The sequence below is a fragment of the Pleurodeles waltl genome, chromosome 12 (assembly GCF_031143425.1).
Source record: "Pleurodeles waltl isolate 20211129_DDA chromosome 12, aPleWal1.hap1.20221129, whole genome shotgun sequence".
NCBI lineage: Eukaryota > Metazoa > Chordata > Amphibia > Caudata > Salamandridae > Pleurodeles > Pleurodeles waltl.
Genome location: NC_090451.1, coordinates 502,908,744 through 502,936,253, shown reverse-complemented (window position 1 = coordinate 502,936,253; position 27,510 = coordinate 502,908,744). Strand labels below are relative to the sequence as shown.

At 40.1% G+C, this 27,510-nt stretch overlaps 2 protein-coding genes across 5 annotated transcripts in view; one reads left to right on the top strand and one right to left on the bottom strand.

Annotated features, from left to right (window-relative positions):
* The window catches only part of SLC7A6OS (solute carrier family 7 member 6 opposite strand), an 86,537-nt gene extending 60,157 nt beyond the window's left edge, over nt 1-26,380 (bottom strand). Inside the window, exons 1-3 of one of the 2 annotated variants that reach the window (XM_069217247.1) lie at nt 26,148-26,380; nt 10,827-11,210; nt 9,491-9,691 (exon numbers count right to left, since the gene is read on the bottom strand). In XM_069217247.1, coding sequence (XP_069073348.1) covers nt 9,491-9,691; nt 10,827-11,210; nt 26,148-26,348 — 786 coding nt within the window. In that variant the 5' untranslated portion in view covers nt 26,349-26,380. The remainder of the gene's footprint in view (nt 1-9,490; nt 9,692-10,826; nt 11,211-26,147) is intronic. The other variant, XM_069217248.1, reaches the window with a different exon arrangement.
* Nucleotides 26,381-26,730: 350 nt separating this feature from the next.
* Nucleotides 26,731-27,510, top strand: part of PRMT7 (protein arginine methyltransferase 7) — a 424,549-nt gene continuing 423,769 nt past the window's right edge. The window contains exon 1 of one of the 3 annotated variants that reach the window (XM_069217242.1): nt 26,731-26,853. The gene's annotated coding sequence lies outside the window, so the exon portion shown is untranslated. The remainder of the gene's footprint in view (nt 26,854-27,510) is intronic. The other 2 variants (XM_069217243.1, XM_069217244.1) reach the window with 2 other exon arrangements.

Below are 27,510 nucleotides of genomic sequence, written 5' to 3'. Positions count from 1 at the left end.
CAGTTGGTTCTGCAACTACGGTGAGGTATTCTTTTTTCCTACCTCTGGAGTGTGTGCGGAGGCCTTGGATCCTTCTGTGCATTATGTGTGCACCTGGGCTGAAGTGGTTGGCACGGCAGCGCAGGCATCTGGGGGCTCCTATGGTGGACACTTGGACCCCAGTGCCCTGGCAGTAACATATCCTATTATCCTTCTGTGGAAGTAAGATGGGGCGACATCAGCAGTCTGCGCTGTCACAGGAGGAACACGATTGAGCAAAATACTGTCCCTACTCCGCAGCCACAGAGACAGACTTGCACAGAAGGGTCGGGTGAGGCATTGGAGGTGCCGGCCGCAGCGGGGGAATCCCACGCGTGCGGAGTTGTTCGCTACCATTCATGGCGCAAGAGTGGCCCTGCAGGGGAAGATAGAAACGGTGGCTGTAGAGGTGAACCTTCTGGGGGCTGACCTTCGCAAGGTATCTCTTAAGGTCAAGGTGGCTGAGGGGTCTATCGTGGACATGCAGACAGAAGTGGGTGCGGGTCACATCAAGTGTTGGGACATTAGAGGCACGAATGGAGGATGCAGAGGACAGATCACAATGGAAAAACATGTGCCTCCTTGGCTTCCCGGAGCGCTCCAAGGTGGAGAGCTTTGTTGAACAATGGATCAGAGACGTTCTGCAGCCAGAGGGGTTGTCCGGGGTGTTTGTGATGGATCGGGCTCACAGGGCTCTGGCTGCTCCTCCTCGCCTGGGGCACCGCCGAGGGTCATCATTGCGTGTCTACTGAATTATAAAGGCAGGGACTGTATCCTTCGGACCGCCCGTGAGACCGATAGGGCTGTCTTTGAGAATCGGAAGATTTCCATCTTCCCAGACTATACGAATAAGTTCCAGTCTTCCTGCAAAGGATTTCTGGAGGTGAAGGCCAAGCTCCATGCCATGAACATCAGATACATGTTGTTATATCCGGCACATTCGAAGGTGATTTCTGGAGGTAAAACGCAATTCTTTGAGCATCCTGAGGACGTCTGGAGGTGGCTGGAGATGTGGAATAAGGTTGGCCCGGGTCCTTCTGGGTGGTCTGGAGTGGATGGTTCGGACTGGAGGAGGCGTGGGGATGGCCTATCATGGGTCTCTGCGCAGTGATGTGAGGACTCTGTCAGCAGAATTGAAATCCAGCAGGATGGTACTATGGTGATAGCAGATCCTGAGCAGGTTGTTGAGCTTGCTGGCTCGCTGAACGTGAATGCTGGGCTGCTATCTGTTGATTCTTGACTATATGGCTCCGTGGGTGATACTGTTTGTGCAGCTCGTCCGGGGGCCCTGTGATCAACCTGTGGGCCCTGCCCTGCATGATTGGGAGTAATGAACTCTTACGGAAGTTTTTTCAAGGGGCTTCATATGTTTGTGTACTATATGTTTAGGGAGGGGGGGTGAGATGTTTATCCTAGATGATGTTTGTATGAGTGGAAGGCACTATGTCTACTGGTGGGAACGGGGGGGTTCACTTCCATAGTTGTGGTTTGCTTTTTGGGTGTTGGGGTGTGGGCTGTTGTCCTGGCAGCGCACATTAATATAGATCCACAATATATTTTATAAGCATGTTTTACTGTTCATCCGGGGTGGGTGTGGGGTTCGGGGTTGCAAAGTTTGCGTAAGTTTTCCACGGTTTGATGTTTATACCGGCAGTGCGTTGTTGAGTGTGAGATCTTGGGTATGAGGCTGGATTAGGGGCCCTAGTGGGAGGGGTGGCTTTACAATATAAACATGGGTTGACAGTTTAATATACTGACATGGAATGTTAGGGGTCTGAACAGTTACAACATGCCGCTAAGTGGATGACGCAGACGGATAATTGGGAGAAGCGGCTGTTTGCGGGCATGTTGGAAGATGAGGCTCTGGTGCACGCATTAATGTCAGGTGGGAGGTCGGTGACTCCTGTCCCCTAGCTGGTCAAGAATACAGCTGGGATCTGGGAACAGGCGGTTAAGAGGATACTCAGACATGCTCCCTTTGATAGGGAACTGAAGATCTGGAGTCTAGCCCCCTTTCGGGATAAGGATACATTCATGTGAATAGAGGCTTGGAGAATGGGTGGATTCTTGCTTTCTGGTGATCTATATCCCAATGGTGAGTGTACTTCCTTTCAGGAGGTGCGTGATTCATTTGGATTGAGCGCTGGCCAGTTTTTGCAATATGCCAAGATCGAGAGTGTGGCTCGAGAGATCTGGTCTGGGTTTCTGGTGGCCCTTGTGGCATCAAAGATATTGCACAGGTTAATAAATTGTGGAGATGATTCCCACTTGGTGACTCTGTTTTATAGAGCACTGCGCGGGGATAGTGTGGGGGTAGAGGGTGCATCGCGCAGGGCCTGGGATCGAGAGCTGGAGAACCCCATAGAAGATGTGGACTGGAATTCGGCTCTATCACTGGTACGCACTGTCTCTTGTAACCATAGATTTAAGTTATTGCACTTTAATTTTTTTCCATCATGTATACATCACGCCTGCTCGACTTAATAAGATGGACTCTACAAGGGAGGCAGGGTGCCCTAGATGTGGCGAGACAGTGCCTCCTTTCTTCACTTGTCCTGGGCCTGTAGGGAGGTATAGTAATTTTGGTGGGTGGTGGTTCGAAAGTTGGAAGGGGTTACCGGTCTAGGGCTTGAGGCGACGCCATCGGCATGCCTCCTGGGTAGAATACTGAGACCTCAGGGTAGGCACTTGCTCTTGTCTTGGCAAAGCGAAGGGTGGCTATGGGTTGGATGGGTATGCGAAGTCCTTCCCCCACTCACTGGTCCCGTAAGGTCTTGGAGTGGGGTGTAGCCGAAGAACAAAATATGAGACTTGCACGCAGGGAAGAAGGGGCATTGGCGGATATAACAGCCTGGAGTGCACTGTTAGAACGCTTCACTGGGCCCCAAGAGTCTGGTTCTGATTGGAGCAGAGATGAGGATCCTTGATTATGAGAGGTTATACTATGCGTATAAGTGACAACCAACTGTGGTAAAAAAAATCACGCTGGTGAGGTGTATGGACGTTTGGTTACATATGAGGTCCTGGGGGAGGGGCGTGGTTCTTGCTGGTCTGCTTGGAGATGTCCCATGTTTCTGCCTGCAGGTTTCATCAGCCTCCACCCGGGAGAACAATGGACATTCAGATATCTCATATGAAAATGCACTGTCTGTTTTATTTTGGTTGTTTCTGATAAATTCAATAAAAACAGAATTATAAAGAAAAATAACGTCATAAATAATAGAACAACACTAAAAAACATACGAAAATCTAAACTTTCATATTTGCTATTATTAAAAATATGCATTGTTATAAAAAATATTGTTACAAAATAAAAACACAAAATCAAATCACAAACAATAGGAAGACTCATACAAATCATGCTCATATGTCAGCATTTAAAGTCAAAACATATCATTTAATTTCACTATAATTAATGGATATGTTCGCCGCCAGGATATATATAATAATTTAATGCTCGGGTGGTTGCCCAGTTATTTAAAAAGAAAGTGCAGTCCAGGTTGTCTAAAAACTCAAAGGCATTAATATCCTATTTGTTTGCAGTACCACAAGGTGCTTTGGGAATGTATTAAATATTTAACAACTGTATTCCAAATTACATTTTGCTCGCTTGTCTTCTAGGATTTTCTCCCTGCAGGCCTTCCCAGAATACCTTACCCATGTCATCTATGGAGGGTGGCTACATTGACAAAAGAAGCAATTAAGGACAGACTGCTTCGGGATCTGGGTCCATGTAACTCCCTCCACTAAGTAGAACTCCGACATGTCATTTGTGTTGCTCAGTAACCCTTTTACACTTTTGAAGTGAGTAGGGTAGGTGGATGACATTGGTATGAAGAGGTTCCACATGCAGTCACAGAAGGTGGTGCCAGAGGACATGAAGACGTAAGCACAGCAATAACAGCTGTGTCACCACTTGAGAGTCTTTCCTCCCCAGGACAAACAGAAAAAAATATATTTAAAGAAATAAGGTAATGGAGAGATTGACTCTGGGCAGACATAGATATGGCGAGAGTTGGTGGTTGAGAATAAGAAACTTTGGAGTCAAGCTCATTTGTACTGGAAGGACTAACTAATAAGTCCTCCTTCTTCCATCAGAAATTTGGTGACTTGTTTGAGCGTAAACAATTTCAAAGGAATATTCAACAAATTCCATACCACCCCTGTAGAAATCATGGCCACCATAAAGTCCATCCACTCAGGGGACCCATTGGACCCCTACACCCACCACACCTACTCCAGAGGTCTGCAACACATCAGAGCCAGGTTTACACCCATCCCGATACCCCTACCTCTTCCGCAAACTTCCAATATGCTTGGAAACAGGCAACTTTCCTCCCATTGGTGAAGAAACCCCCTGTGGACCCTTCAAGGCTCACCAACAACAGACAGACAGATCTCCCTGCTACAATTTCTGACCTTAGAGAATATCATCAACAGGCACCTCATTGAATTCCCCAACGACCGCCAACTTCAACACCACTCAGTCTGATTTCAGACCCAATCATAGCACAGAAACTGCCCTCATCACTAGCAAAGAAAACATCTGCAGGACTCTGGACAGAGGAGACATGCAGGCTTTCATCCTCCTGGACCTCTATGCAGCATTTGACACAGTCTCTCAAGCCATCCTCCTCCAATGCATACACGACATTGGAATCGAAGGACCTGCACTCTGATGTATCTGCTCCTTTCTGACGGGAAAGACCCAGTCAGTCAGCTTAGCCCCCATAACCTCATCTGCGGAGTTCAGCAAGGATTCCCCTGAGCCAGGCCATCTTCAAAGCGTACATAATCTAAATAGCCAGCATCATCTGCTATCACAATATCAACCTCCTCTCCTACGCAGATGACATGCAACTTATTCTCTTCCTCACGGACAAGACACCAATTACCACGATCAAGTTCCAGCATGCCTGCATGATTAACTGTCTAAAGCTGAACACAAACAAGACCAAAATTGTGATCTTCGAGAACACCACGTAGTGGCTAACAGAGCTAGCACAGACACCCACTCTCTCCACCCACACCTTGAACCACAGGATCATCATCAACAAACTCAACATGGCACCTGAGTCAATACAGTCACTGACTCATGCTTCCATACGCTGAAGATGCAGAGGAAGATTTCCAAATGGCTCGCCCTGGTCACAACCAAGCTTTACTATGGGAAAACCCTCTATGCCTGGATCACCAAAAAAACTCAGAGGGCTACAGACCATTCAGAACTCAGTGGCCAGAATCAATCTCAACTTCTTCCGCTGTACTTGCATCAAACCACACATGAAGGAGCTCTCTGGCTCCTCCATTCACAAACGAGCACAATTAAGACTCCTCACCCACACTTTAAAGCTACTACATAACACTGGCCCAGCATACTTAAACAATCGGACTCCTACTTGCACAAATCTCACGCATACAAAAAACCAGATCAGGCACCAGAGACTTATCCAACATCGCATCTAAAACATGCAGTGACCTGCTGCTTCACATAACAGCCTTCTCCTCACTTCTCAAATTCCAAAATAAACTGAAGATCTGACTTTTTATGAGTAGTCCCACCAGACCCTGTGTGCGCCTAGTCCCACACCTCCTCAGTACAGGAACACCCTCCCAGGTGTGCTCCACAAATTTGCAGTAACATAACATAACAAAATATAACAAAACAACAATAGGTTCCTTTGTGGAAACAGACCACCAAAGGAATATTCTGATGGCATGGCACTGAAGAACCCTTATGCCAAACATAAGAGTAGGATGAGATTTAAAAATAAAAAACAATGTAAAAAATGTTTTTTTTAAAACACTGATGGAGGAGGGCCGGGGAGAGGTGTGTTGTTCTGGTTTAGCTAAGGAGACTTTCTAATGGGCTAAGCTTTATACATAAGGTTCGCACTACATTTAACCATTGGTTGGGCGCAAAGGGAAAACTTATTGGGAAAAAGACGTACGGCTACAAATTTCATATATTAGAGAGCAAAAAACGATCAAATAAGAAGCTTCAAGGATCGATCAGTTTGTGCCGTTATGCAGTGCTGGGTTAACTAAATTTATACTACATGGATATGAGTCCACCAAATGAGCAAACAAAAATCTAATTGTTCAACTGCTTTAACGCTGACTCTCAGCAGTGATGTATCACCAGTCTTCATTCATTAAATGTCTCTTCAGCACTAGTTTACCATGGATGAACTATTAGTCAGCCAATGTTTAACTCATAATAATTGTGTAAATGTTACGAAGCACAAGAGTCATTGTTCGCCATGTGATTGCAATGTCTGTGCCCAAAATAAATTGGGGAAGCCTTACCTAGACATTCAACCTTGTGATTTTATAAAGCACCTCAATCATGTCAATAAATTTTTCATTAACACATTCAATATACCACCTTATACATATCAGCTTTTATTTGGAGCACATGTAGAACATATGTCTGTTCTGGGGAAGATGTAGTTGGCTTACTTGGTATGTTTTATAAACCATATACAACAATGTAATGAAATCAGCAGAATGTACAGTTGTTAATATTTTAAGCAGCCAACTCAATAACTTATACCATACAAATCTCTAGTTAAATGTCTCCCACTGTCCAAAACAGTGAGCTGGAGCAGCTAATATCCTTTCAAATTGCACACTTTTGGTCTGAATTTCAGTTAAAATGCTGTTTGTTTCAAGCAGTGTTGAAGCTGCTGGACTGTGAAACCTGAAATTTTCCTATGACATTTATGCCCTAAAATTACTAAAGGTAGCAATTTAACTCATCACTAACAAAGGGCCTGGCTGGCTGGATATGCATATATATATATACACATGCAAGTGGTCAAAACCTTTGATGGTTATATAGTTTGGGAGACTATCTAACCAGAAGCTATTTTGCAGTAAAAACTAATACATCTTGGTTGAGCCAAAAAAGTTTGGGATTTTGGAAATGTGGCCATTGTAAGGCCTGTAAGTATGCTCAAAATACACATAAATACCAAACTTTTGATGGCCGTCAGGGCGAGATCAAAGACCGGATCACATGTGACACTGAATTTGTGATTTATGTCATTGAATGTGGATGCCAAAAAAAATATATTGGAAGTACCATTCATAAGTTAAAAGTTACGTTCTTACAACACTTTAGAGCCATAAAAAAATCAAGATAAAACCTATCCTCTGGCCAAACATTTTTGGGAAGCACACAAAGGAGAATGTGGTACTCTAGCTTTTTATGGTATCAAACATATTAAAAACAGAGGCGGCAATAGAATGCTTGAGCTCAGACAAATGGAATCCAAGGTGATTTTACTATTGGGCTCTGAGTCCCCATTGGGGCACAATCTTGATGCTGAGCTCCATGTTCATCTTAGATGAGAATACTTCGTTTATTGCTTTTAGTTATACCTTAAAAAGAGACTCCCTATGTTTTCTAATTTTAAAAACAGTAGTGCTATTTTAGCAGTATGTTACTTACATTCCCCTTTTGGGAAGATGGGTGAGAAGATCATAACTAACTTAGATGAACATGCCATGATGGAATTTGTAAAGTGGATATGACTGATTAACTTTCCTTATTTTGAGTTCATACTACAGTCTGATGAAATTTAGATGGAATAAGTTCGTATACAGATCTGCTCTGTGCCATTGATGATGGCTGTTTGATTTTATTCCCCTGTAACTTGGCGAATGTAGAATATTAAATATCATCTATAGAGATATATAAATATATATAGATTATAATATGGACCAAGAGATTAATAGAACTGGTTGCTTTAATTGGAGTTTTTGCAACACTTTAATGCACTTTATATGCTCTTTTGCACTTATTATTAGTTTAAATTTTCAGCACTTTGCACTTTTTGCTAAGGCCCTTTTTTTAAATACAACCTATCCACATGAGTGTCTATGGAATCACCTATTATACAGATAAGGATAGTGAGGAATCAGATTTGATTATATAGGCATTAGATGTACACTATAGCATTACAATACAATCATTGTTATTGTCAAACATAATTTTAATACAGGATATTAGTTATTAATAACTATTTATACATATAACGAATGATAATTTAAATATTTAAAAATTAAGAAATATGATATTATAGTTCCTTCGTTTATATTTATACGGGCATTTTTCCTGTTATTTGAGTATTGTTCTTATATGATCAAACATTATGAATTATTGGAAGCTATTGTCTTTTTGCCTATTATATTTATTATTTAATATTTATTACTTAGGACTTTCTAATCTCAATTCTGATCTTATCTGTGAAAATTGGTATTAATGTAGGTTCATCCTTTGATTAAGCGTTGTATTTAAATAATCATTATTACATACTTCAAGATGGCCGCCGCTTTTTTAGTACACTATAGTGTTATGGAAACAAATGAAGGACTTAAAAGTTGTATGAAATTGATGTCGGCTGAGTAGCCAAACTGTCCAGTAGAAGGGGCGTTTTGCCGAAACGCGTTGACAGACATTTTACTTGGGACTCTGGATTACCTGTACAAGAAAATAAACTCATGAACTAAATACGAGCGCTCTGGAATTAATTGATTTCGAGATTTGGGAGATACGTGATGGGATCAGTGCAGCCGTCAGATGGCTAACAGTCCATCTGTTGAAGAAATAATATAAATATAAATATATATATATATATATATAAATATAAATATAAAACCATCAAAGGTTTTGACCACTTCCATGTGATAAACTGTCAATGGGGAATGTCATAAATACTTATTGTCACTAGATTTAGTAAGACTTTTTTTTTTTTGCACTGCAACCTCACCTGAATAAAAATAAAAAATATAAGAAGGGAGAAAGAGTGTGGCCTTTACCTAATGAAAATATGAAAAATTAGTTACGAAAACCTGACCTGGTGTTGAATGGGAAAGTGTAGATCTCGAAGTCAGAATTCACAACTTTTAAATTGAAAATAAACTGCTTATTCAGGACTGCCACTAATAGTAAAAAAGTGGTTTACCGCTTGCTGATTCACACAAACATTTTGCTTATGTTTTTTCAAACGCTATAAAATTATCAGTTAATAAAAAGAAGAAGCTGACAACTGGGTGTTTGATAAAGGTTTGCGCTATCTGACCTATGACTTTGTCGAATAGGAATGTAAATTGCGGTGGCCTTTTGAACACACTGATTCTCAAAATAAGCATCAGTAAGAGAATGGATTAAGACGTTTAAGTCCTTTTTGCCTAAACAAAAAAAAACAAATTATGAAAATGGTCTTTAAAAATGGCAGACCAGCTTGTCAGTCTATATTCTAAGCAGATTAGTCAACTCCATTTGCCCATCAAACTACAAAATGTGAGGCTTTTAGCTGACTCCGTTTGGTGAATCTACAGTAACGCGAGTCGTTACTAACCACTGCCAGAACCACAAATTTGACCAAGTGTCCTTGGGTGGCAGCAAAAAAGCAGATCATCAACTAACTTTCAATACCTGTCCCAATATTAAGACTATCCTTACCAGTTCACACTCCTGGGTGTAGGGCTTCACTGAAAGGATATCCTGGATCCATCCCTGGGTGGCAGCCTCCATGTAATAAATATCATACACATAGTCATTAATATCTTGATGCTGTGTTCCTTCCAAAGTATCTGACACAGTTAGGCGCTCTCGAATCATCTTCACAGAGTTGCAGAGAATCACATCTGGATCACTTGACTGCTGTAGAGAGACAGTGATACCTTATTTACAAGTTGTTCAAAACCTCATGCATGGGGGGGGAAATACAATTAACAATACAAATGGCTCTGGAAGGGCTAGCTGCTTCTCTAGCCTCAACTTCAAATGCTTCTTAACCTCCTGTCTTTCAAAAAGTACCCCGGACAAAAATAAATTAGTCAAAGAAGCCTTTCTTGAATGGCCAACTGGAAATTGGATTTTCTCCTCTCTTCTAAAAATGGGCCAGGCCCCAACCCACTGCATGCTAAGTCATGATCTATGACTGACTATCCAAGAAGGAGACAGAAACAGAAATGCTGAAAGAATTCTACTTTTTCCATGTCACATTATTATATATACTACTAGCACAAGTTCTGTAAAGTAGCTTAAGGGGCAGTTATTTTTGTATGATTTTTTTAATACTGCTCTAATGTTATTAACCTCTACTTGGCAACATACTTTGCAATTCTGCACACAACAGAGAACGAAAGGCACAGTAACATTACAAGGTGTGCCTCTATTTGATGTATAAAATCTAAGAACGTTTTGTATTGGTACAAAAAAGAATGAAAGGCAAAACAAAACAAACAATGTATTCATCATTTCTGATTTAACCACTTTAAGGGGTATTACAACCTTGCTACAGGGTGGTAGGATCTATAATTCTGTTAAAAATATCCAAGGGAAGGGTGAGAGGAATGGCAAAACGATCTTCTGGCTCAAAGAAATCCTGCATAAAGCGCTTTTTGCATTTACAAAGGAAACCCCCCCATCTGAGGCCCAGCTCAACCAATAGTAACTTCTGAGGCCAGAAGAAGTAGAAACGTGGGATTCAAAACATTCCATCTTTTGTCTCGTAAAGATTCCAAGCAGATGTCAAATACAACTTCTTGAAGTTGTATTGTTAACACACATCACCTGAATGCAGATGGATACATGGGAGATACACATGCTACATCTGAGAATTAAAGTTCTTTGTTATTTGAATTTAATGGTAGATGTAAACAAACAAAGATTCATCAATTTCACTTCTTCAGACTGGGTTTTTGAACAAGTTAAGTTATTACCATGACAGTTTTGGGTAGTATGAATTGCCTCTCAAATGAAGTCCACCATTACAGACCTCTCCATTACATACCTCTAATGTTGCAGCTGCAGATGCATCAAGTGATTTTTCAGTTTCCTCCTGAACTATGTCAAACAACTGGAAGTCTCCACATTGCTCGGGACTTTGTGAAATGGCATTGCTTTCTTTTGAACTTTCTGCAGTTTTCTTTTCTTCTCCCACTCCCTGGGTAACGTTTTGTTTTGAATCACCCCCATTTGGAAGTGTTTCTGTTTCTCCTTCATGGTTGGGCCGGTGAGTAGAGACTAGACGATAGCGGCTTTCTTGCTGGTTAACCAACTTGGAGTTTCTCAGATCCTTACGAATTCTTTGTGCATTTCCCAATGATGGTCGAAGTAACTGGGTAGCTTTGTCTCGGGAAATAGCTTCTTTTACGTACTTCTGAATGGGTTCATTCTTGTAATGAAAAACGGTAAGAAAAATTACAGTTCACATAGACATGAGCTACAATTTAAACCATTTAATAACTGCATATCGAGAGCAAGTTTCAGATTTTTAATATTACCACTACTATATAGGTGACTGTTCCCAAGTAGTTAGTAAATCATGAAAATGACTCCATACTTTCCATTTTTTCTGAATTTTACAGATACATTTAGACAGAAAACATTATGTTTCCTGTCTTATTTATTTTTAAAAGTAGAAAAATACAGATACTTTGGCTTCTTTTGACTAACTCGCCATGCTGACACTAATAACTTACAGGCCAATAGCTGTACATGTTTCCAGCATGGTCAACAGCTGTAAATAGTGGCAGCATGGGGAGTTACAAAGCTCCATGGGATTGCCTTAAATTACTGCTTATCACAACATGAACTTATGTTAATATAATATGCAAAAAATGTTAACATGGGTTTATTCTTTTTGTCTGTGTAATGTGTTAAAATGTGATAGGCATTAAATTATGAGTGCATGTTTATCTGTTAAATAAATGTGGAAATATACAAATTAACTCCTTATAACACAAAAATTTGATGGATAAATACCAATAAAATGGTCACAAAATAAATATGGATAAATACAGATGGAAATGTTAAAAAGACTACATATCATAAAACTAGGAGTCCCAATCATGAACAGCTACAAACAAAATGCAAGAGATCATGTACTTATGCTGAAATCCAGAATTTTAAAATCAAAGCATAAAATAAAACAAAGATTAATCATGTAAATATAAAAGAGCGAGAGTCAACACAAGATGTAAACCATTCCATCTTCTGTTTAAGGGAGAGAGAGCAGCAAGCAAGAGGCAAACACAACAGGCATTATGCAAACAGTAAATCACCCCAATGTCACTGATAAACTTGAATGCTATTCATGCATACAGATCACTTCCAGACTATAAACAAGCATTGTCATAGTAGGCAGTCCAGAGCTTGACAAGTTAATGTGATGGTTATTTTGGTTTTATCTTTCATTGCATGTAAACGCCACAACAAGTAAAAACTCTGCAGCCAAATTTACAATAAAAAATAAATATTAAATATAATTTTAGTAAAACATTAGGGGTGTTTTGTAGTAGGCAGGTGTACTTAAAGTAGAAAGGCCCATTTTCATTTTAATGCACTTCATACAGGTTTATGGTTCCTTGTTGGTGCAAAGAAAACTCACTACTGGCTTTGGATTTGTGTAACCTTAAAACAGTTTTAATAATCCGGGATGAAAAAATATTACAAAATAGTGGAAAGAGTGCCAATGGCTGAAGTTGGCTGAACCACTGCCCCATGCTGCAGTGGGCAGAAACAAAATGCTGATGACGGATGAACAGTCCAATGGTTGACGGCTCAGATTGTAAACATACAAAACCATAGAAATTCACCTGTTACAATCAAGTAACTTTAACTCGTGCCCTAAGGTAACTATAACTTTTGCCCCACCAGCCACAGTTTTTACTTCAAAAATTTCACAGCAAATATTACATTGATATGATCAATTATGGTTATCAAAGAAGACACGAGTGCTGTAATTTGTGGGGGTAATTAGCAGTGCACGGCGAAGGCGGGAGTTATAGTTACCTAAGGGCACGAGTAACATTTACTTGAGATAACCAACTATAACAGGTGAATTTCTATGGTTTGGTACGCTTAAAATGTGAGCCTAACTATATCACCGTAACCTTTTGTTTTTTCAGTGAATTTCTAGTTTTTTTTTTTTTTAAACTTAAAGTAACTTTCATTACTATATGCTAATCCAACCACCACCGCGCTCCAGCTTTGGCCGTGAGCAGCGGTGGTTGCCCGCAGGGCCTAGCCTGCAGCCAACCTCCCTAACCACTAAAGAGAGATAGGGGTAGTAAGAGAGGGAATGAGAGAGAGAGAGCGCGATTTAGGCTTTGATGCTTTGATGAATGATATACTGAGAATGAAATATTTCAGGACAAATTGGAAAGAAAAATGTTTTTGTCAGTTAAAGAGTGCGATCACCTTTCAGTAGGAAACGTAAACCTTTGAAGTTTAAAAGAAATTAAAGAAGAAACTTGACCATGCACACACCTGGAGAAGAACCCTCAACTTTCAGTGCGAGGGTCTGTGACTGAACTTTCAGGCCATAGGTGACTCCTTACTGTGATGCTTTCAGACATACCTATGACTGTCAACTCACGCATGTGACTGGAAAGAAATGTGAAGGTTCTAGCACTAGGAAGGTTTAACTGTCAAAACACCAGTAAATAAACAAACACGCTGCCAAGTGATACTAGGATTTGAACCTTCAGCCTGAGTGACAGCAGAAAACTGTGACCATTAGGCCAGAACTGACCCTGTCCCTCCCTGCATCCAAAAGTAATTATAACATTTGTACCAAGCAACTTGCTAGTCTTGCTCTTTGTAGTCATTTTATGGAGAGATCATCGTAGTGACACTCTCTCTGAAAGAAAGAGAACTGTGGGGGCTATCTTAGCCGGCTCCTCGTGTCCTGCGGGAGTCGGCATTGAACCCACAAGCAGGGAGCTGCTTTAAATAGCAGCTCCCTACTTATGGGAGCAATGTCTTCATCTGTTTCCCTGCATGAATATTTGTGTGCAGGGAAACAGATGAAGTCTGCTATTGGACAGGAGAAGCTGTTTGACAGCTCCCGCTGTCAGAAAGTGGACTTCGTTTGCTTTTGCTTGGTGGAGGCTGTCAGGTCCCATCAAGCAAAAGCAAACAGCTATTACCCAGGGGTGGGCACCCGAGACATAGCAGGAGTCGGTCCGGGGGTGGCGGTCTCCAGGGCCATCTATGGCTCTACAAGGGAGGCCACACGGCCCCCCTAGAAGGACCATTGCCCTGGGGATATGGTGGTCCCCACGGCTCGGGGGTCCAAAAATGGACCCTCTTCATTGTTTTATTGAAGCCCCATAGGGGGCAGGGGTGACACCCGCCACCCACATTAAACTTGGTGACAGTCCTGGGGAGGTGGTGGTCCCCAGGGCTGCGTGAAAACAGCAATGGCCCCACAATTTAGCCCACCCGGGGACTACATTTAAACAAGCGTGGGGGCCTGCAAAATTTTTTTCCACAGGATCTGCAGTGAATCGTGGTGAAAATGGTTATTAAAAAATGCTTTTTTAGCTCAGGCGGAAGTCCCTCTAGAACCTCAGCACCAGAGCTAAGGAATCAGGATGTCCCTACCCTTGCCTTTTTAAAAAAAAAAATTTCTTTTTTACATCTTTTCTTCTGGGACTCTGCTGAGTCTCAACATGGCTGCCAACTCTTCTTTTTTGGAGTATTGGCAGCCAATCAGATCTCAGCACGAGATCGGAAGGGTTCGTGGAGCCTTTGCGTCCCTACTGAACAGATTTACACCAAATAACAAAAAGATCGCTATCTGGACCAGGCCCTAGCTTTCCGCCAAATTTGCTGTAATTAAGCCCAGTGGTTTTTGCCGATCACTGTTCCAAATTCCCTATGAAAAAATGAATGGGTTAAAAGCGTTTTGAGACTTCCCCACCTTTTCTCGCCCCCGCTTGACGGATCATCCCGAAACTGTCAACACAGCAGCTCATGTGAGCGGCAAATTTTTTGGGAACATTTGTTGAAGATTCGTCAACCACGCCAAAGATATAGGCAAGTAAAAATGCTTTTTTATGGCCCTAACTATAACTACCTAGTGATGACCGCCAACAAGATTATATATATATATATATATATATATATATATATATATATATATACATATACATATACATACATACACACACACATACACATTTTGGTATTATATGAAGTTGATTATACAACTAAAGCAGTCTCTTAACCAGACCTAAAAAAGTACTATATGGATAACATCCATATATGAATCTAAAGAAGTACAAAGGTGTCAATTAGGACAAATACAATTAGTCATAAAAAAATTAAAGCATAGGCAAAAGGCAGTGTAACCATATTCAGTGGAAAAATACATTGAGCCTACAGTATGCACAGATCAACTGCTCATGTATTGTGGGGATGTAAAAGGTAGGAAACAATATTTTAAATAAGGAGAATAATGATGCATTTTAAAAGCTATTTTGGATTAGCAGAATTTTAAAATACTCAGGTTACGAAGTTGAAAGCGTGCATTCATGTCATCAAGTAAGCCATTCGAAAATACTCTAATTCCGGCAACAGTAAGAAACCCAGTTTTAAATAAAGGATTGTTAAACATATGAATTAGACAGTCCCCAAAATCTCCTAAACTAGATTAACCCATTAGTTCTTTGTGCACAGAGATATTCAAACTGTTTCAACTATAACCATTTTGTTAAGCTAGTTACCATATAAAACTGAGGAGATGATCACTTCTAGTAAGTGCTGTTTGTTAATACCCCACACTCTATTTAACCTTTCAAACGATCTGTTACCCCTAGGATAAAAAAAAGGAGATTTTTGTGTGTTTCACCTCAAACATTGCAAAAATGATTCAAGTTCCACAGAGGTAGACTGGGTACTGTTGTCTGGCAAACTTTCCTCTGGACAACCTTCCCTGACAAAGACAGATTCAAAGAATTCTATGATCTTGGCCACACTAGCCGTTGTCACAAATTTCACTTCAGGCAACTGACTGTAAAAATCAATGCCATACCTAATGATTGCACTCTTCATGTTGATTGGGCTTATGGCATCAATAGCCAACTTGGACCATGCCTTCCCAGGAGATGATACTGATTCAACAAGACTTGGAACTGTCACTTTGGACTCGTCACAAGCCACACAAACTTGCTCAAATCACTCCACATTCTTGTTCAAACCTGCCTACCGGCTGTTTTCTTGAATCTTGTTTTCATTGCTCACATTCCAATGTGTTCCATGTGCCTTAATAATAAAAGTTTCTCCACCAAACCTGAATAAACCCTTAACAAATCCTAGCAATGAACCGAATCATTATGAACTGAAAGTTCTTCAGACTGATGCCAACCCCTCACTGTATTTTCATTGACACGTCCGCACTCCGACCAACCCATGTACTCCTTAACCTTACCAAAGACTTTGCTATAATGCACCGGAATCCAACCATTCTTCATGTAAAAGGCTCCTTCAGTGTGACAATCAACTGTACATACATTTACTATATCATCACTTTCTCTCTCCTCTCATCCACATCCTTATGATCCACTGGAATGTGGGAAAGAAAATCCGCCAAAATGTTCATAACTCTAGGAACATATCCCAACACATAGTCATATTCGTGTACTATCCCTTGGCTTTCCTGGGAGTTGATCTGGAAGCACCCTTGGTGGTAAATACATCGATGAGGGGTTTGTAATCATCACGCATCACAAACTTGGCTCCTGACAGATAAGCCTTAAAATGAGACAAACCCCACCAGCACACTAATTCCTCTTTCCTAATGACTGAGCAGGAGGACTCAACACTCCTTAAAATCCTTGAGGTGAAGGCTACTACTTCCTATTTGCCATCCCGTCTTTGAAACATCACAGCACCTACACCTCTTTCACTAGCATCCATCAATATGATGCTGACAAGTGTTTTATCAGTGCTCGAAAAATCATAAAAATGTTACTAGACCTGCAGGTCGAGTAACTTAAATAATCTACTCGACCTAACTGTAATGTACTTGACCTGTAAACGGGTCTCAAATTGTGTGATCCTAGGCACATAGTTTACAGAGTCACCGTTTTCTTAATCCTCACATATGAGTGCACCTTCAAATATGTGAGCTCAGCATTTCTGTAGTACAAAAAACCTCTTTTGCTTGATTAAGTGGACTAAAGTTTGGTGCATGCATCACAAGAATTTAGTTCACATACCCATGAGGTCTAGCCCACATAACCTAGGACTTATTTTAGTTTACTAACAACATTGCCATCAGGGCAAGAGTGTTTCTCAGTTTGTTTAAACACTCAGTTTTAATAAATATACTACTAAACCACGATGTGGTAATATATTGTCATCTACACACAGTAACTTTCCAAGAAATGTCCTAAAACCTCTCCACTAACTTGCAGCTTTACTGATAAAACAATATAGTGTATTAACAACCTGTGAAAATTGGGTTTCAGAAAACATATCCTTTGCACATCAACATGTAAAGTATTCCGATTTGTTTTCATCACACGGAAATGTTAAAAAAAAGGGCTTTCACAACTACTGAAATATATTTTGAAATGTTTGCACAATTGACTTAGTAATTTAAATGTTGTGGGTTAGGAAAAACCCAACATCCTATATCTTTTATTTCACATTCTAATCAGCAGGTCACACAGTTCACCTTACAAAGTCCTGGAACTCTGCAGTCAGAAGGAAAATTAATTGTGAGAAAAACTGACTTCTGACCTCTGTCTGTGAACACAGAGCAAATGTGTCATAAGAACAAGATTTAAAAGCATCTTTTATTGCTCCTCCACTTTTCAACTGAACAGAACACCTGTTCAGTGTCAACTCCCCAGAAGGGACGATTTGAGCTGATCCATGTTCCTGAGAATGGCAAAATCTTCTATTGCTTTAACCAGATTACCTTTGGGATGAACACCCTTGGCAGATAACTTGTAAGCCAAGTAGTCCACACTTGGGACACCAAGCTTGCACTTGTCAAATTTAAGTGTAACACCCTTTTCTTTCAATATATTCAGCACTATCTTTACCTTCTCATCATGGTCCTTGTGAATCGCAGAAAGTACTATTATATCGTCTTGGAATGCTGGAAAACCCTTCAAACAATCCTTCAATTAAACTAACATACAGAGGATACCACGGCTAAATCAAAATCCATATGTTTAGAACAGCCGATAACGTGATAAACAAGGCATGATGTCTTGACTCAGTATGTAGATTAATTTGGTGTAATCCAAAAGCCATATCTTATAGTGTAAAAACTTTGCAAACTTTCAAAGTGCTAAGCTTTACTGTTACGTTATGTAAAGCATGGCGAGCTATACAAATTTTCTAGTTCATATCACACAAACCTTCGCACATTCTTAAGGTTCCATTGGTGTCAAACATTCTGACCCTTCGGAAGGGTCTACCACATTTTATTCTCACAATTTATCCAACGCTGACTGAACAGTCATAGGTACTCTATGCATTAGATGAGCCATAGTTTAACCGTGTGCCTTGAGGTGAATTTTATGTACAAAGCCTTTCACTACTCTTAACCTTTCATGAAAACACACCAGGAAACATATTTACCCAATCTGTATTTTCCATGGAATACAATAAAATGTATTCTTTCCTCAATAGCACTTGTTCGGAATTGTTGGGCTCTAGAATTATTGCCAAATGTCTTTGCTCCTGCCACACTAATAAACAGGAATCATTTTTGGCAACATAAAATACACCTGTTGCAGAACTATCTTAAGACATGAAATCTGCATCAAATTCTCTTATTACGTTAATAGATTTTCCACCACAACCCACTGGTCACATCAGGGATTCCCTTAATAAAACATTATGAACTGCGTAGTGCACAATTTTTCTGCTATTGGGGTAAATAGTACCCCGAATCAGCCATGACTCTTACACTGACTTCACTGCTTTGTGATTGACAAAAAGGTTCTTTCATAACATCACTTGATATTGCCAGCACAGTGTTGTTTTTCAGACTACCCATTTCATTTTCAACTGTTAAAATCCTCATTGGAGCTCGAATTCTTATCACCACTTATTAGTGAATCAAATTTGTGAACCTTTTTTCTAGTATGTTTTGATGAGGATCTGCAAACCTTGGCAAAAAGGGGTTTCTTTTTACGTTTAGAACACACACACACACACACACACACACACACACACACACACACACAAAAAACGAGAACACTGAGCATTACCCACATGCAAAAGGCTGACACCCCTCTCCCCTACTCTAAAACTCTAGCTTTACCAGACATTTGCCTTTTGTCAACTTTCTGATGACTACTCTTAACATGCAGGAGCGACAGAGCTTCACCACCCTTAACTTGATTTTTACCATCATCTATAGACTTTTGTTGCAAAAAAAATTTGGTACTTTCAATGTTAGAGGCAATGTCTTTAGCCTTTTCCACGCTTAAGTCATGGTAGAAATAATGCCTCTCACATGTTCTTATTTTGACGTTTTCAACTAACTGATCTCTGATCATTTGTTCCTCACACTTTTTTTTTTTTTATTTTATTTTTTTAAAAAATATTTACATGAGTCTGCTAAAATTCTTAAAGCTCCCATAAATTTGACTATGGATTCACCAGGCAGTTGTACTCTCCCTTAAAACGTATGCCTTTCCATTGTTAAATTGTTCATAGCTTTAAAACTTGTATCAAGTTTCTTTAGGGGTGTGATTTCAATTGCCCAACCTTTTGAATCTAAAAATGCCTTAAAATAGCCATTTTTTTTTTTTGAGTGAACAAGTCCCCATCAATGGTGTAAAGGTACACATCAAAACTTTCCTTCCATTGCTCCCAGTCATAGTTTGGCGGAGTAAGAAGGAGGATAATTGCTTGTTGCATAATCAACTGATAACTATGCTCATAAATGCAATAAAATATGAAATCATTTAGTCACCACAGAATGTATCGTTGTTAGGTCATGGGAAGACGGTCATCAATTGAAACACAAGCTGCTTTTACAGAGTGAGGGTATTACCGATTTAATTGGATATAACATTTCAATATATACTGTATTCGAAAAGTGAGAAAGTACACCAATCGTTACCAAGTCAAAGTGGTTGCTATGCAACAGGCACTTCACAATAGAGTGAAAGCATCACCAATACACTCTGTGACATGTGCATCCAATGCAAAGGAGTTTTGTCCAAAAAGATGCACATCAAAACATGGTGTGCATGTCACCGTCACACTCCAAACCAAAAAAAGACAACGGCTGCAGCCTGACTGACGTCAATGTAAAAACAAAGCACATGCAGACGATGTGTTCCAATGATGTTCCAGACACAAGGGATTATGGTGGTTATGGAATGACGTGCACGTCAGAGCAAAGAGCATGCATAGTCAGTGAGTTTTAGTGAGGTTGCGGGAGCATGGCAAAGATAACAGTTTACTTGCCGCCCCCAATATCTTAAAACAAAGCAATACCACACAAAATGTGTGTGACAGATAAACTCCTGCCATGGCCAACAGTACATGTTGGAGCTTTTCTATGGTAGCTCACAGAGGCGGTAGGCAGAAGAAACAACAGGGCTGAATCAAGTTGCTATAGCCAGATACCCAGGACATATTGTTTGGGGTCAAGGACAAAAGGTTTTTAGGTTTATTTTGTTCCAGGGACAAGTAGGCCTAACCCCTTGTAAACCCTTTGGTTGGCAATGTACAGTACCACATTACAGAGCTGGGAAAGGCAGTGTCTGCATTTGAGGTGATATTTGTGTCTATATGTTAATTCTGTTCAAAGTTGTATTTATGGGTCATTAATACAAAGTTTTTATTATTAGGGTGAGCATTCTAAATACATGTTATAAGCTCAGACTGCACTACTGATAGTGGTTCCAGTAAAAAAACAAAAAGTACACTCTTTGCAAAGTTTAAAAATATGAGGCAACATATAATGCTCACTGGTTAAATGCAAATATTTGCAGAAGCTTCAAAGCAAGATTGATGATGTATTTCTTTCAAAAAGAAAATGTTCACTGTAATGCAACTAGGAAAAAACATTTTTTGCTTAGCTACTGTGAAATTATAGGTACCATGTCTTTGAAGCATTATTCAGTAAACAGTCTAGATGCATACTAGTACTTCCAAAAGTGATTGATAATGGAAAATCAGTGTAACCAGTTTCAGCACGATTATAGGAAACATAACTAAAAACAAGCATTGGCAAAACTAATAGGTCTGACATCGGTGGTCAGTCTTTTGGTTTTGTCAATGCGCGCCTTGTTTGGACATGGCTTTTGTAAAACTTTATTGTTGTGGGAGCTACTGGGCCCTCACTACTGTAACAAATACTAACAAAAAGCAAAAATAGTTTTGCTCACAAAAAGCATACATTGCCAGAGTAGTATTTGGCATTGAACAAAACTACTTTGTGTGCCGATATGCTCCTTGTGAAAGAGCAGCTTGCAATCATTGTAATGTAATATGGATTTGTAGAGCGCAGAACCTGTCACCCGTGAGGTTATCCAGGCCCTGGTTAGGATCGGATTCTGTAAGTAGGAACAGCAACAGTGAAGCCAGCAGAGGTGAGGGAGGGGCAAGAGAGAGTTAGAATTTTAAAAAGACAAAAAGGTCTTGGTTAACTCCAGACGTAAGTAGGGGGACAATTCTTAAAGAAAGTCACAAAAGTGCACCCATGGTATATGTCTTTGCATTAGTGCAGATTTGCATATTTCATTAATTTCCAAGAATTTACAGAAGTAGATCAGGAAATAGTACTCCTAGAAAATATTTTTGAACCGTACTTTAGCTCGAGCAAATCTGCAGGTGTAGATTTGCTCAAGCAAAAATCTGTTGTGTTTCAAGTTCACCTTCCCTTTAACCACTTTTTTCCCCAACCCTGGAAGACATTTTACTTCCAACCTTTCTTAGTATGGGCAATGATTAGAAAAGAGCTGGGGAAAACCCTTAAACCACGCAAGTTATTAGGTTTGCACACACTCAATGGGGCACTTCAACTCTGGGACTATTGCTTACCACTACCTCCAGCCCCAGTATGTAGATCGGAAAGGTGGCAAAATAAGAAAGCTGCTAGTATTCAAGCCTTACTATAGTATTAGCCCTGGCATAATCAGAGTGGCTATTATCAGAGCCCTTATAAAACAATATTGCTGCCACAATTTGTTGCCGCACTACATGGCACCAAAGAGACAAGTAGTTTTTTTATTTTTTTCCACAAGTAGATTTATGAAGGAATCTATCCCATGGACTAGTAGATATTTTATTAAATTCCACACCCCTGCCTATATTTGCTCATTGCCAATACAAAGAAGTTGTCACCACAGGAAGGTAAGCAAATCTATTTTTTAACTTCACATTCCACTGGGAGCACTGTAAAACCAACCACTCCCTCTCCAACTGCTTCCACGTCAAATCCACACTCTGTTGCAACACTATCACCCTCGGTTTTACGCGCCCTTAAAAGATTTTAGCCAGAGGTTTTAAATACAAGACCCAACAATGCACTTGGAAACAGTGGTTTTATGTGCTAGAAGGACCCAACATGTGATAGGAAGCACTGTGAATACGTAAATAATTAGTTTTTTTTTTAAATGTACTAGAGAGCATAAAATCAGGGCCACTGGAATTATGTGATTGTGCAGCCTCTGCGTTTTTTCCCATAATTATAGATTTGCAGAATTTGCTATCTGCTTTATAAGCTAAAGATTTTTTTTTTTTTAATGTTGTTCCTTGCTCAAACTGTTCAAATATTACTCAAAAAAGCAGCAACACGTGTTGCCATGCAGTGGAAGGCCCTTCCAAGGTTGACTGGTCATCATGTGGTTGCTTATTGCTAAATTTTGGTGTTAAACTGGTACTACTGAGGTTCAACCAATGCCCAGATAGTGTTAACAAGTATAAATAGGACAAAATAAATAAGAAATACTCACAAAATTTGCAGCTTATGCTGCCTAATTTTCCATTTCTTCCTGCATAATTTGCTCAGCCCTGTGAATAATTTGGCCCTCCTCTGTTGCTTAATTCTAGTGACCCGGCATGAGATAGGCTTCCACAGTTTAAACAAGCTTCCCTTGGCCAATGCTTAACATCATCAGCAAACTGCAAAGGCAAACCAAATAGGTCCAATAGGCATGGCTTATTGGCTTTGCCAGTGCAGTCAACTGATGCTATGCATCATTAGCAAAGGGAAACAACAACAAAAAAAAAAAAAAGGGAAGAAAAAAAAAAGCAAAAAGCGAAATGATGAGACCACTGTTGGCAGTCACGTCATTCTGTAAGTATGTGCATAAGAGATAACGTGGTCGTGCCATGCACCTTTTCTTCTTTTTTCTTTTGACTGATGCTGCACAGCACAGGGAAATATTGTAATGGCATTGGCAAAGCCAAAAGCGAGACTTACTGGCTCTGACAATGCTTGTGTTTCTTTAACTGTCTTTTGCCTTCTCCCCCTAGACAGTGCATGAGCCCCCCTACTTCCTTTTCAGCCAGAGGCAACTCAAGGTCAGCATTATCCGCTCAGAACCGTTTACCTTTATTTTTTAACAAAGTATTGAAACTGTTTTAATTGAATTACAAGTATTGGTGGTCTGTGAGATGACATGGCAGTTATAGGGTGATCAGTTCTGGTGGAATTCTGCCCTAATTTTTACACGCTTCTCCTGTAAATTCCCGAAGTGCAGAGACCTAAAGGCTCACTCATGGCAAGCAAGACTCGTTTTCGTTGTTTGGGTTAGGCTCTTGTTCAAATCAGGCTAAATTGCACATCTGGTTATAAGAGCTAAAACCATAACATTAAACACAACTTTATTCAGAGCTCTTGTGTGTGAAGAGCAGGTCCTAGGTGCTGTAGAGCCTTCAAGAAGCAATCCTGCCATAGCGAGCTTTCCCCAAGTCGCTTTAGTTGTTAAGGGAAAGCTCGTTACCTACTCTCCTGGCAAAGATTTATGATTGTGTAATAAAACGTTGCTTGCAGTTCCTCGAATTAAAAAAAACCTAGGTCGGGAGGGGGGTATTTCTCCTGCCTGGCCTCCGCTTATTGGAATGCCCTTCCTGTCCACATGTCAGTGCCCTGATCATTTCAAAATCAGGAAGCTACTTAAAACAGTTATTCTAGGGGACATCTATGCGACTGCCGCATACTGCATAGAAGGTTTCATGTGCTAAGATACCCCTCTCAGGGTGGGTCGTGCTGAAGCAGATATGCTAACTAAAATTATTAATGAGTGTTATGCATTGTTAAATGAAAGAAATGCTAAAACGAAATAGTCTAGAGAAATTAATGTGCATGTTTGATAAGTGGCTGCCAATGTTCACGAATTATACTAAAAATGAAAGTGATTAATAAAAATGTAGTAATGTGCCATAATGAGATGTATAACATATGTTTGCATTATAAAGTAGAGCTAACTTAGCTGAAGTTGTGGCCTAGTTTTGCCAGGCCTCAAGCCGAAGCAGAATAATTGCACACTGTACTGAAGCTGGGATGTGAACTATCCTTGAACCTTTAATGTTAATGTTTGCTTAGCTTGAAATTTCTGCCATGTACCGACGAACAGGAGATGATGGAATTAAACTGATACAATTATGTGTAGAGTAGACTGGATGTACTTTCCCAGGACTTGAACAATAGGGACACTGACTGAAGAGGAAGATGCAACATTTTCGATACCTGATGAGCCAGATGATGAGGACATCGAACAGAGGACCAATCAATGAACTGTGAGCGGCAAAATATTAGAATTCGAGGATTTGTAAAAATCATATTATTGGGTAGAGTCATAACTGGTGATTAGTGAACCAATTAGGAATTAGGGGGAATGGACTGAGAAACATTAATAAAAAGTCATGACAAGGGGCTAAAACTTCAGATGCGAGGGGAGAATTGATGATGTTAGAAGACGCGTTCCGAGATCCTGTCATTGGCCTTATGCGCTTGAAAGCTTGATGCGTTGCTGATCGATTGATGACCTGAAGATGAAGACTGACTTTGTTGCTGATCCATTTTGTGGATAGGTAGCTATGACAATGTGACTGATTTAACTTATGTGCCTTTTCTTCTAGGTACCAACTGAGCTGTTTTATAGTTTTTCTCTTAGATTGATGTTTTTCCAAAATTAATGTTCTAAATTTTTTTCGCATGAAGTCCCACATGCTAATGCTAATCTGGGTTAGGTAAGGTTACTTTGGTGAGACGCTGACCGTGACAAATGATTGACGAACTGATTGCTGAACTCTGCCATTAATGATTATTTATTCATCCTTGCTAGCTTATGTTGGAGCTTTAGAGCAAATGTTTTCACAAGAATTGATTAGATTATTTTATTGGTGGTCACTAATGAACTGATATTGAGCTGATTAAATAAAGTTTGAATTAACCTCATGCCTTAGTATGTAACCAATAGGGAATAGAAATTGTTGAAATGTAAATTGAGTTGTGATCATTCATGGAATGTTGATGAACTAATTAGTTGATTAATGTTTGTTCTTAGCAGTTATTGATATACATTGGTCACTACATGGCGACTATATTCCATGCGATTCAAAAGTTTCATCGGCCTATACGCGTCCTCTTGTAAGTTTACTTACTAAGGACCAGGTGCACTAGCAGTCGTGTGCAATATTAACTACATTACCAAGGAGAAACCTTTGATATATACAAACACAGCGGCTCTACTAATCTTATTAGCCATTAGTCCACTCTAGTAAGGTTTTTGTGTTCTACGTATATATTTAGCAGTTCTCTCATATCTTTTTGTGTTGACATCAAGTACGTTAACCAGTTCTCACCTCAGGTGCGCTCTTACAATTTGAGAGCCCTGCATTTGCTGAACTAGTACTGCAAAACCTGACAGACTGGATCTACAAACACAGCTAGGGATTAAACTAGACAGAGAGTGACAAGGAGCTGCGTGTTTAGTGAAATAAATAAAACTGCAATCACGCAGGTTACATAAACAGCAGCGGCTATTTAAGCAAGATTACGATTATACACAGAAGATACAAGACTGCTGTCAACAAAATAACATTTAGAGGACAGACTTTAGAGTTCAGAGGGGAATTCGATCCATTTAAAAGTTTTTTTTTAGAGAGCAATAAAGACGCAAACAGCTCGACCAACTTCCAGGTCTGTAGAGTGGCGGTGAAGAGAGAATGACAAGTGGAAGTTCAGATGCGTCGGTGTAACCCTAAAGTCAAATCTTTGTACAAGTTGGTCACAGACAAACAAATGGTACAAACAACATATAAAAAAAATAACTATGCAAAACGAGGGCTCCAAAAACGGAGCTACTGATACCTACGCTAGTTTGACGCTCACCTGCGACCAAACGGTGGCTGCAAGCTTGAAGACTGTCTTTTCGACCTGAGCCGCAGCAGGGAGCGGCTGGTCAGAACTTGTGTCTGAACTCAAGCGCGAACGTTTACACGCTAAAACTAGAGCCTCAACAGGATCCGCACCCCGTTTTCTCTTCACCCGGAGTACAGCTTGAGAGGCAGGTAGCACTACGCCACCCTCCATGAATATTTACTGATCGCCCCTCTCTATGTCTATTTAGTTATATGTAGACGCCAGGTAGTTGGGCGGTGTTATCGCGGGATATGGAAGCAAAAGCGGGACTAGCATGAAGCCACACTTTCTCAAAAAAAAATATTTGCGAAGACTATATGCTTCTGGATTGGATTTTTTTTAAATCTCATTTTATTTTGCCATAGTTTAAACACGAGTGGCCATGTATTAAATTCTATAAACTATTATGGAAAAAATAATTATTTAGAATATAATTTGCTTTGAAATCTAGAAAAGTTAACTCTGTTGCCAAAAAAGCACCCGCTAAATTCTATTTTCAGGTATGTCTTCCGATATTTAGGGCCGCTTTAAGATGGCCGCTGCAAAAGCGCCTAACTCGGAGTGTTATTTTATTTGCTCGCATGGGGTATACATAGGGTGTTGTGCCGCAGTGCATGCTAGGAGCATGGCCGCCCCCATGTAGTCAGCGCTGTATGGAACCTGGACTGCTTGACAGGTGAGTCGTGCGTTTTCTGTAATTGACAGGATCATGTAGTAATGCCATGTGTTTATATTCTCGTCACTAATGTAGGCAGTAATAACCACAGTTACAAGTGTATCAATGTTTTTCCCTGTTTTAGATTCATAATATTTTTTCGACCAGAAATAATAATTTTAAAAAAAACCTTTCTAAGGCAGCTTCCCTAACATTGCATTTTTTTTTTTTTTGGGGGGGGGGGGGGTGCTGATTGGTTAAGGTGTTGGTTGCCAGTGCAAGCGTGTTACCCACATCTGATTGTTTGAGGAGGCTGGGCTTCCGAAGGCACCATTGTCTGAGGGTTGGCGGGTCTGTGTTATTGAAATATTAGGGAACGTGCTGTACATAGTTGCACTTTACAGCAAGTTGGTAGAACGGGTGGATTAACTAAAGACGCGATCCTAGAAGAGGCAAACAGTTTGATAGCTACATTTATAGGCACACGTGTAACGTACCAGCAAAGTTGATAGTGTTTGGGGGATCTTATGCTTCTTGAGTTCCCATTAATTGGTCATTCTGAAGCATGAGGTGGGTTTTGAAATTTCGTTTAACCTTGGATGGAGTTTTGTGTTGGAAGACATTTAAAGATGACTAAGAAGCTCGAATGGTCTGAATTTAAGAGGAAGCACAGTGGTG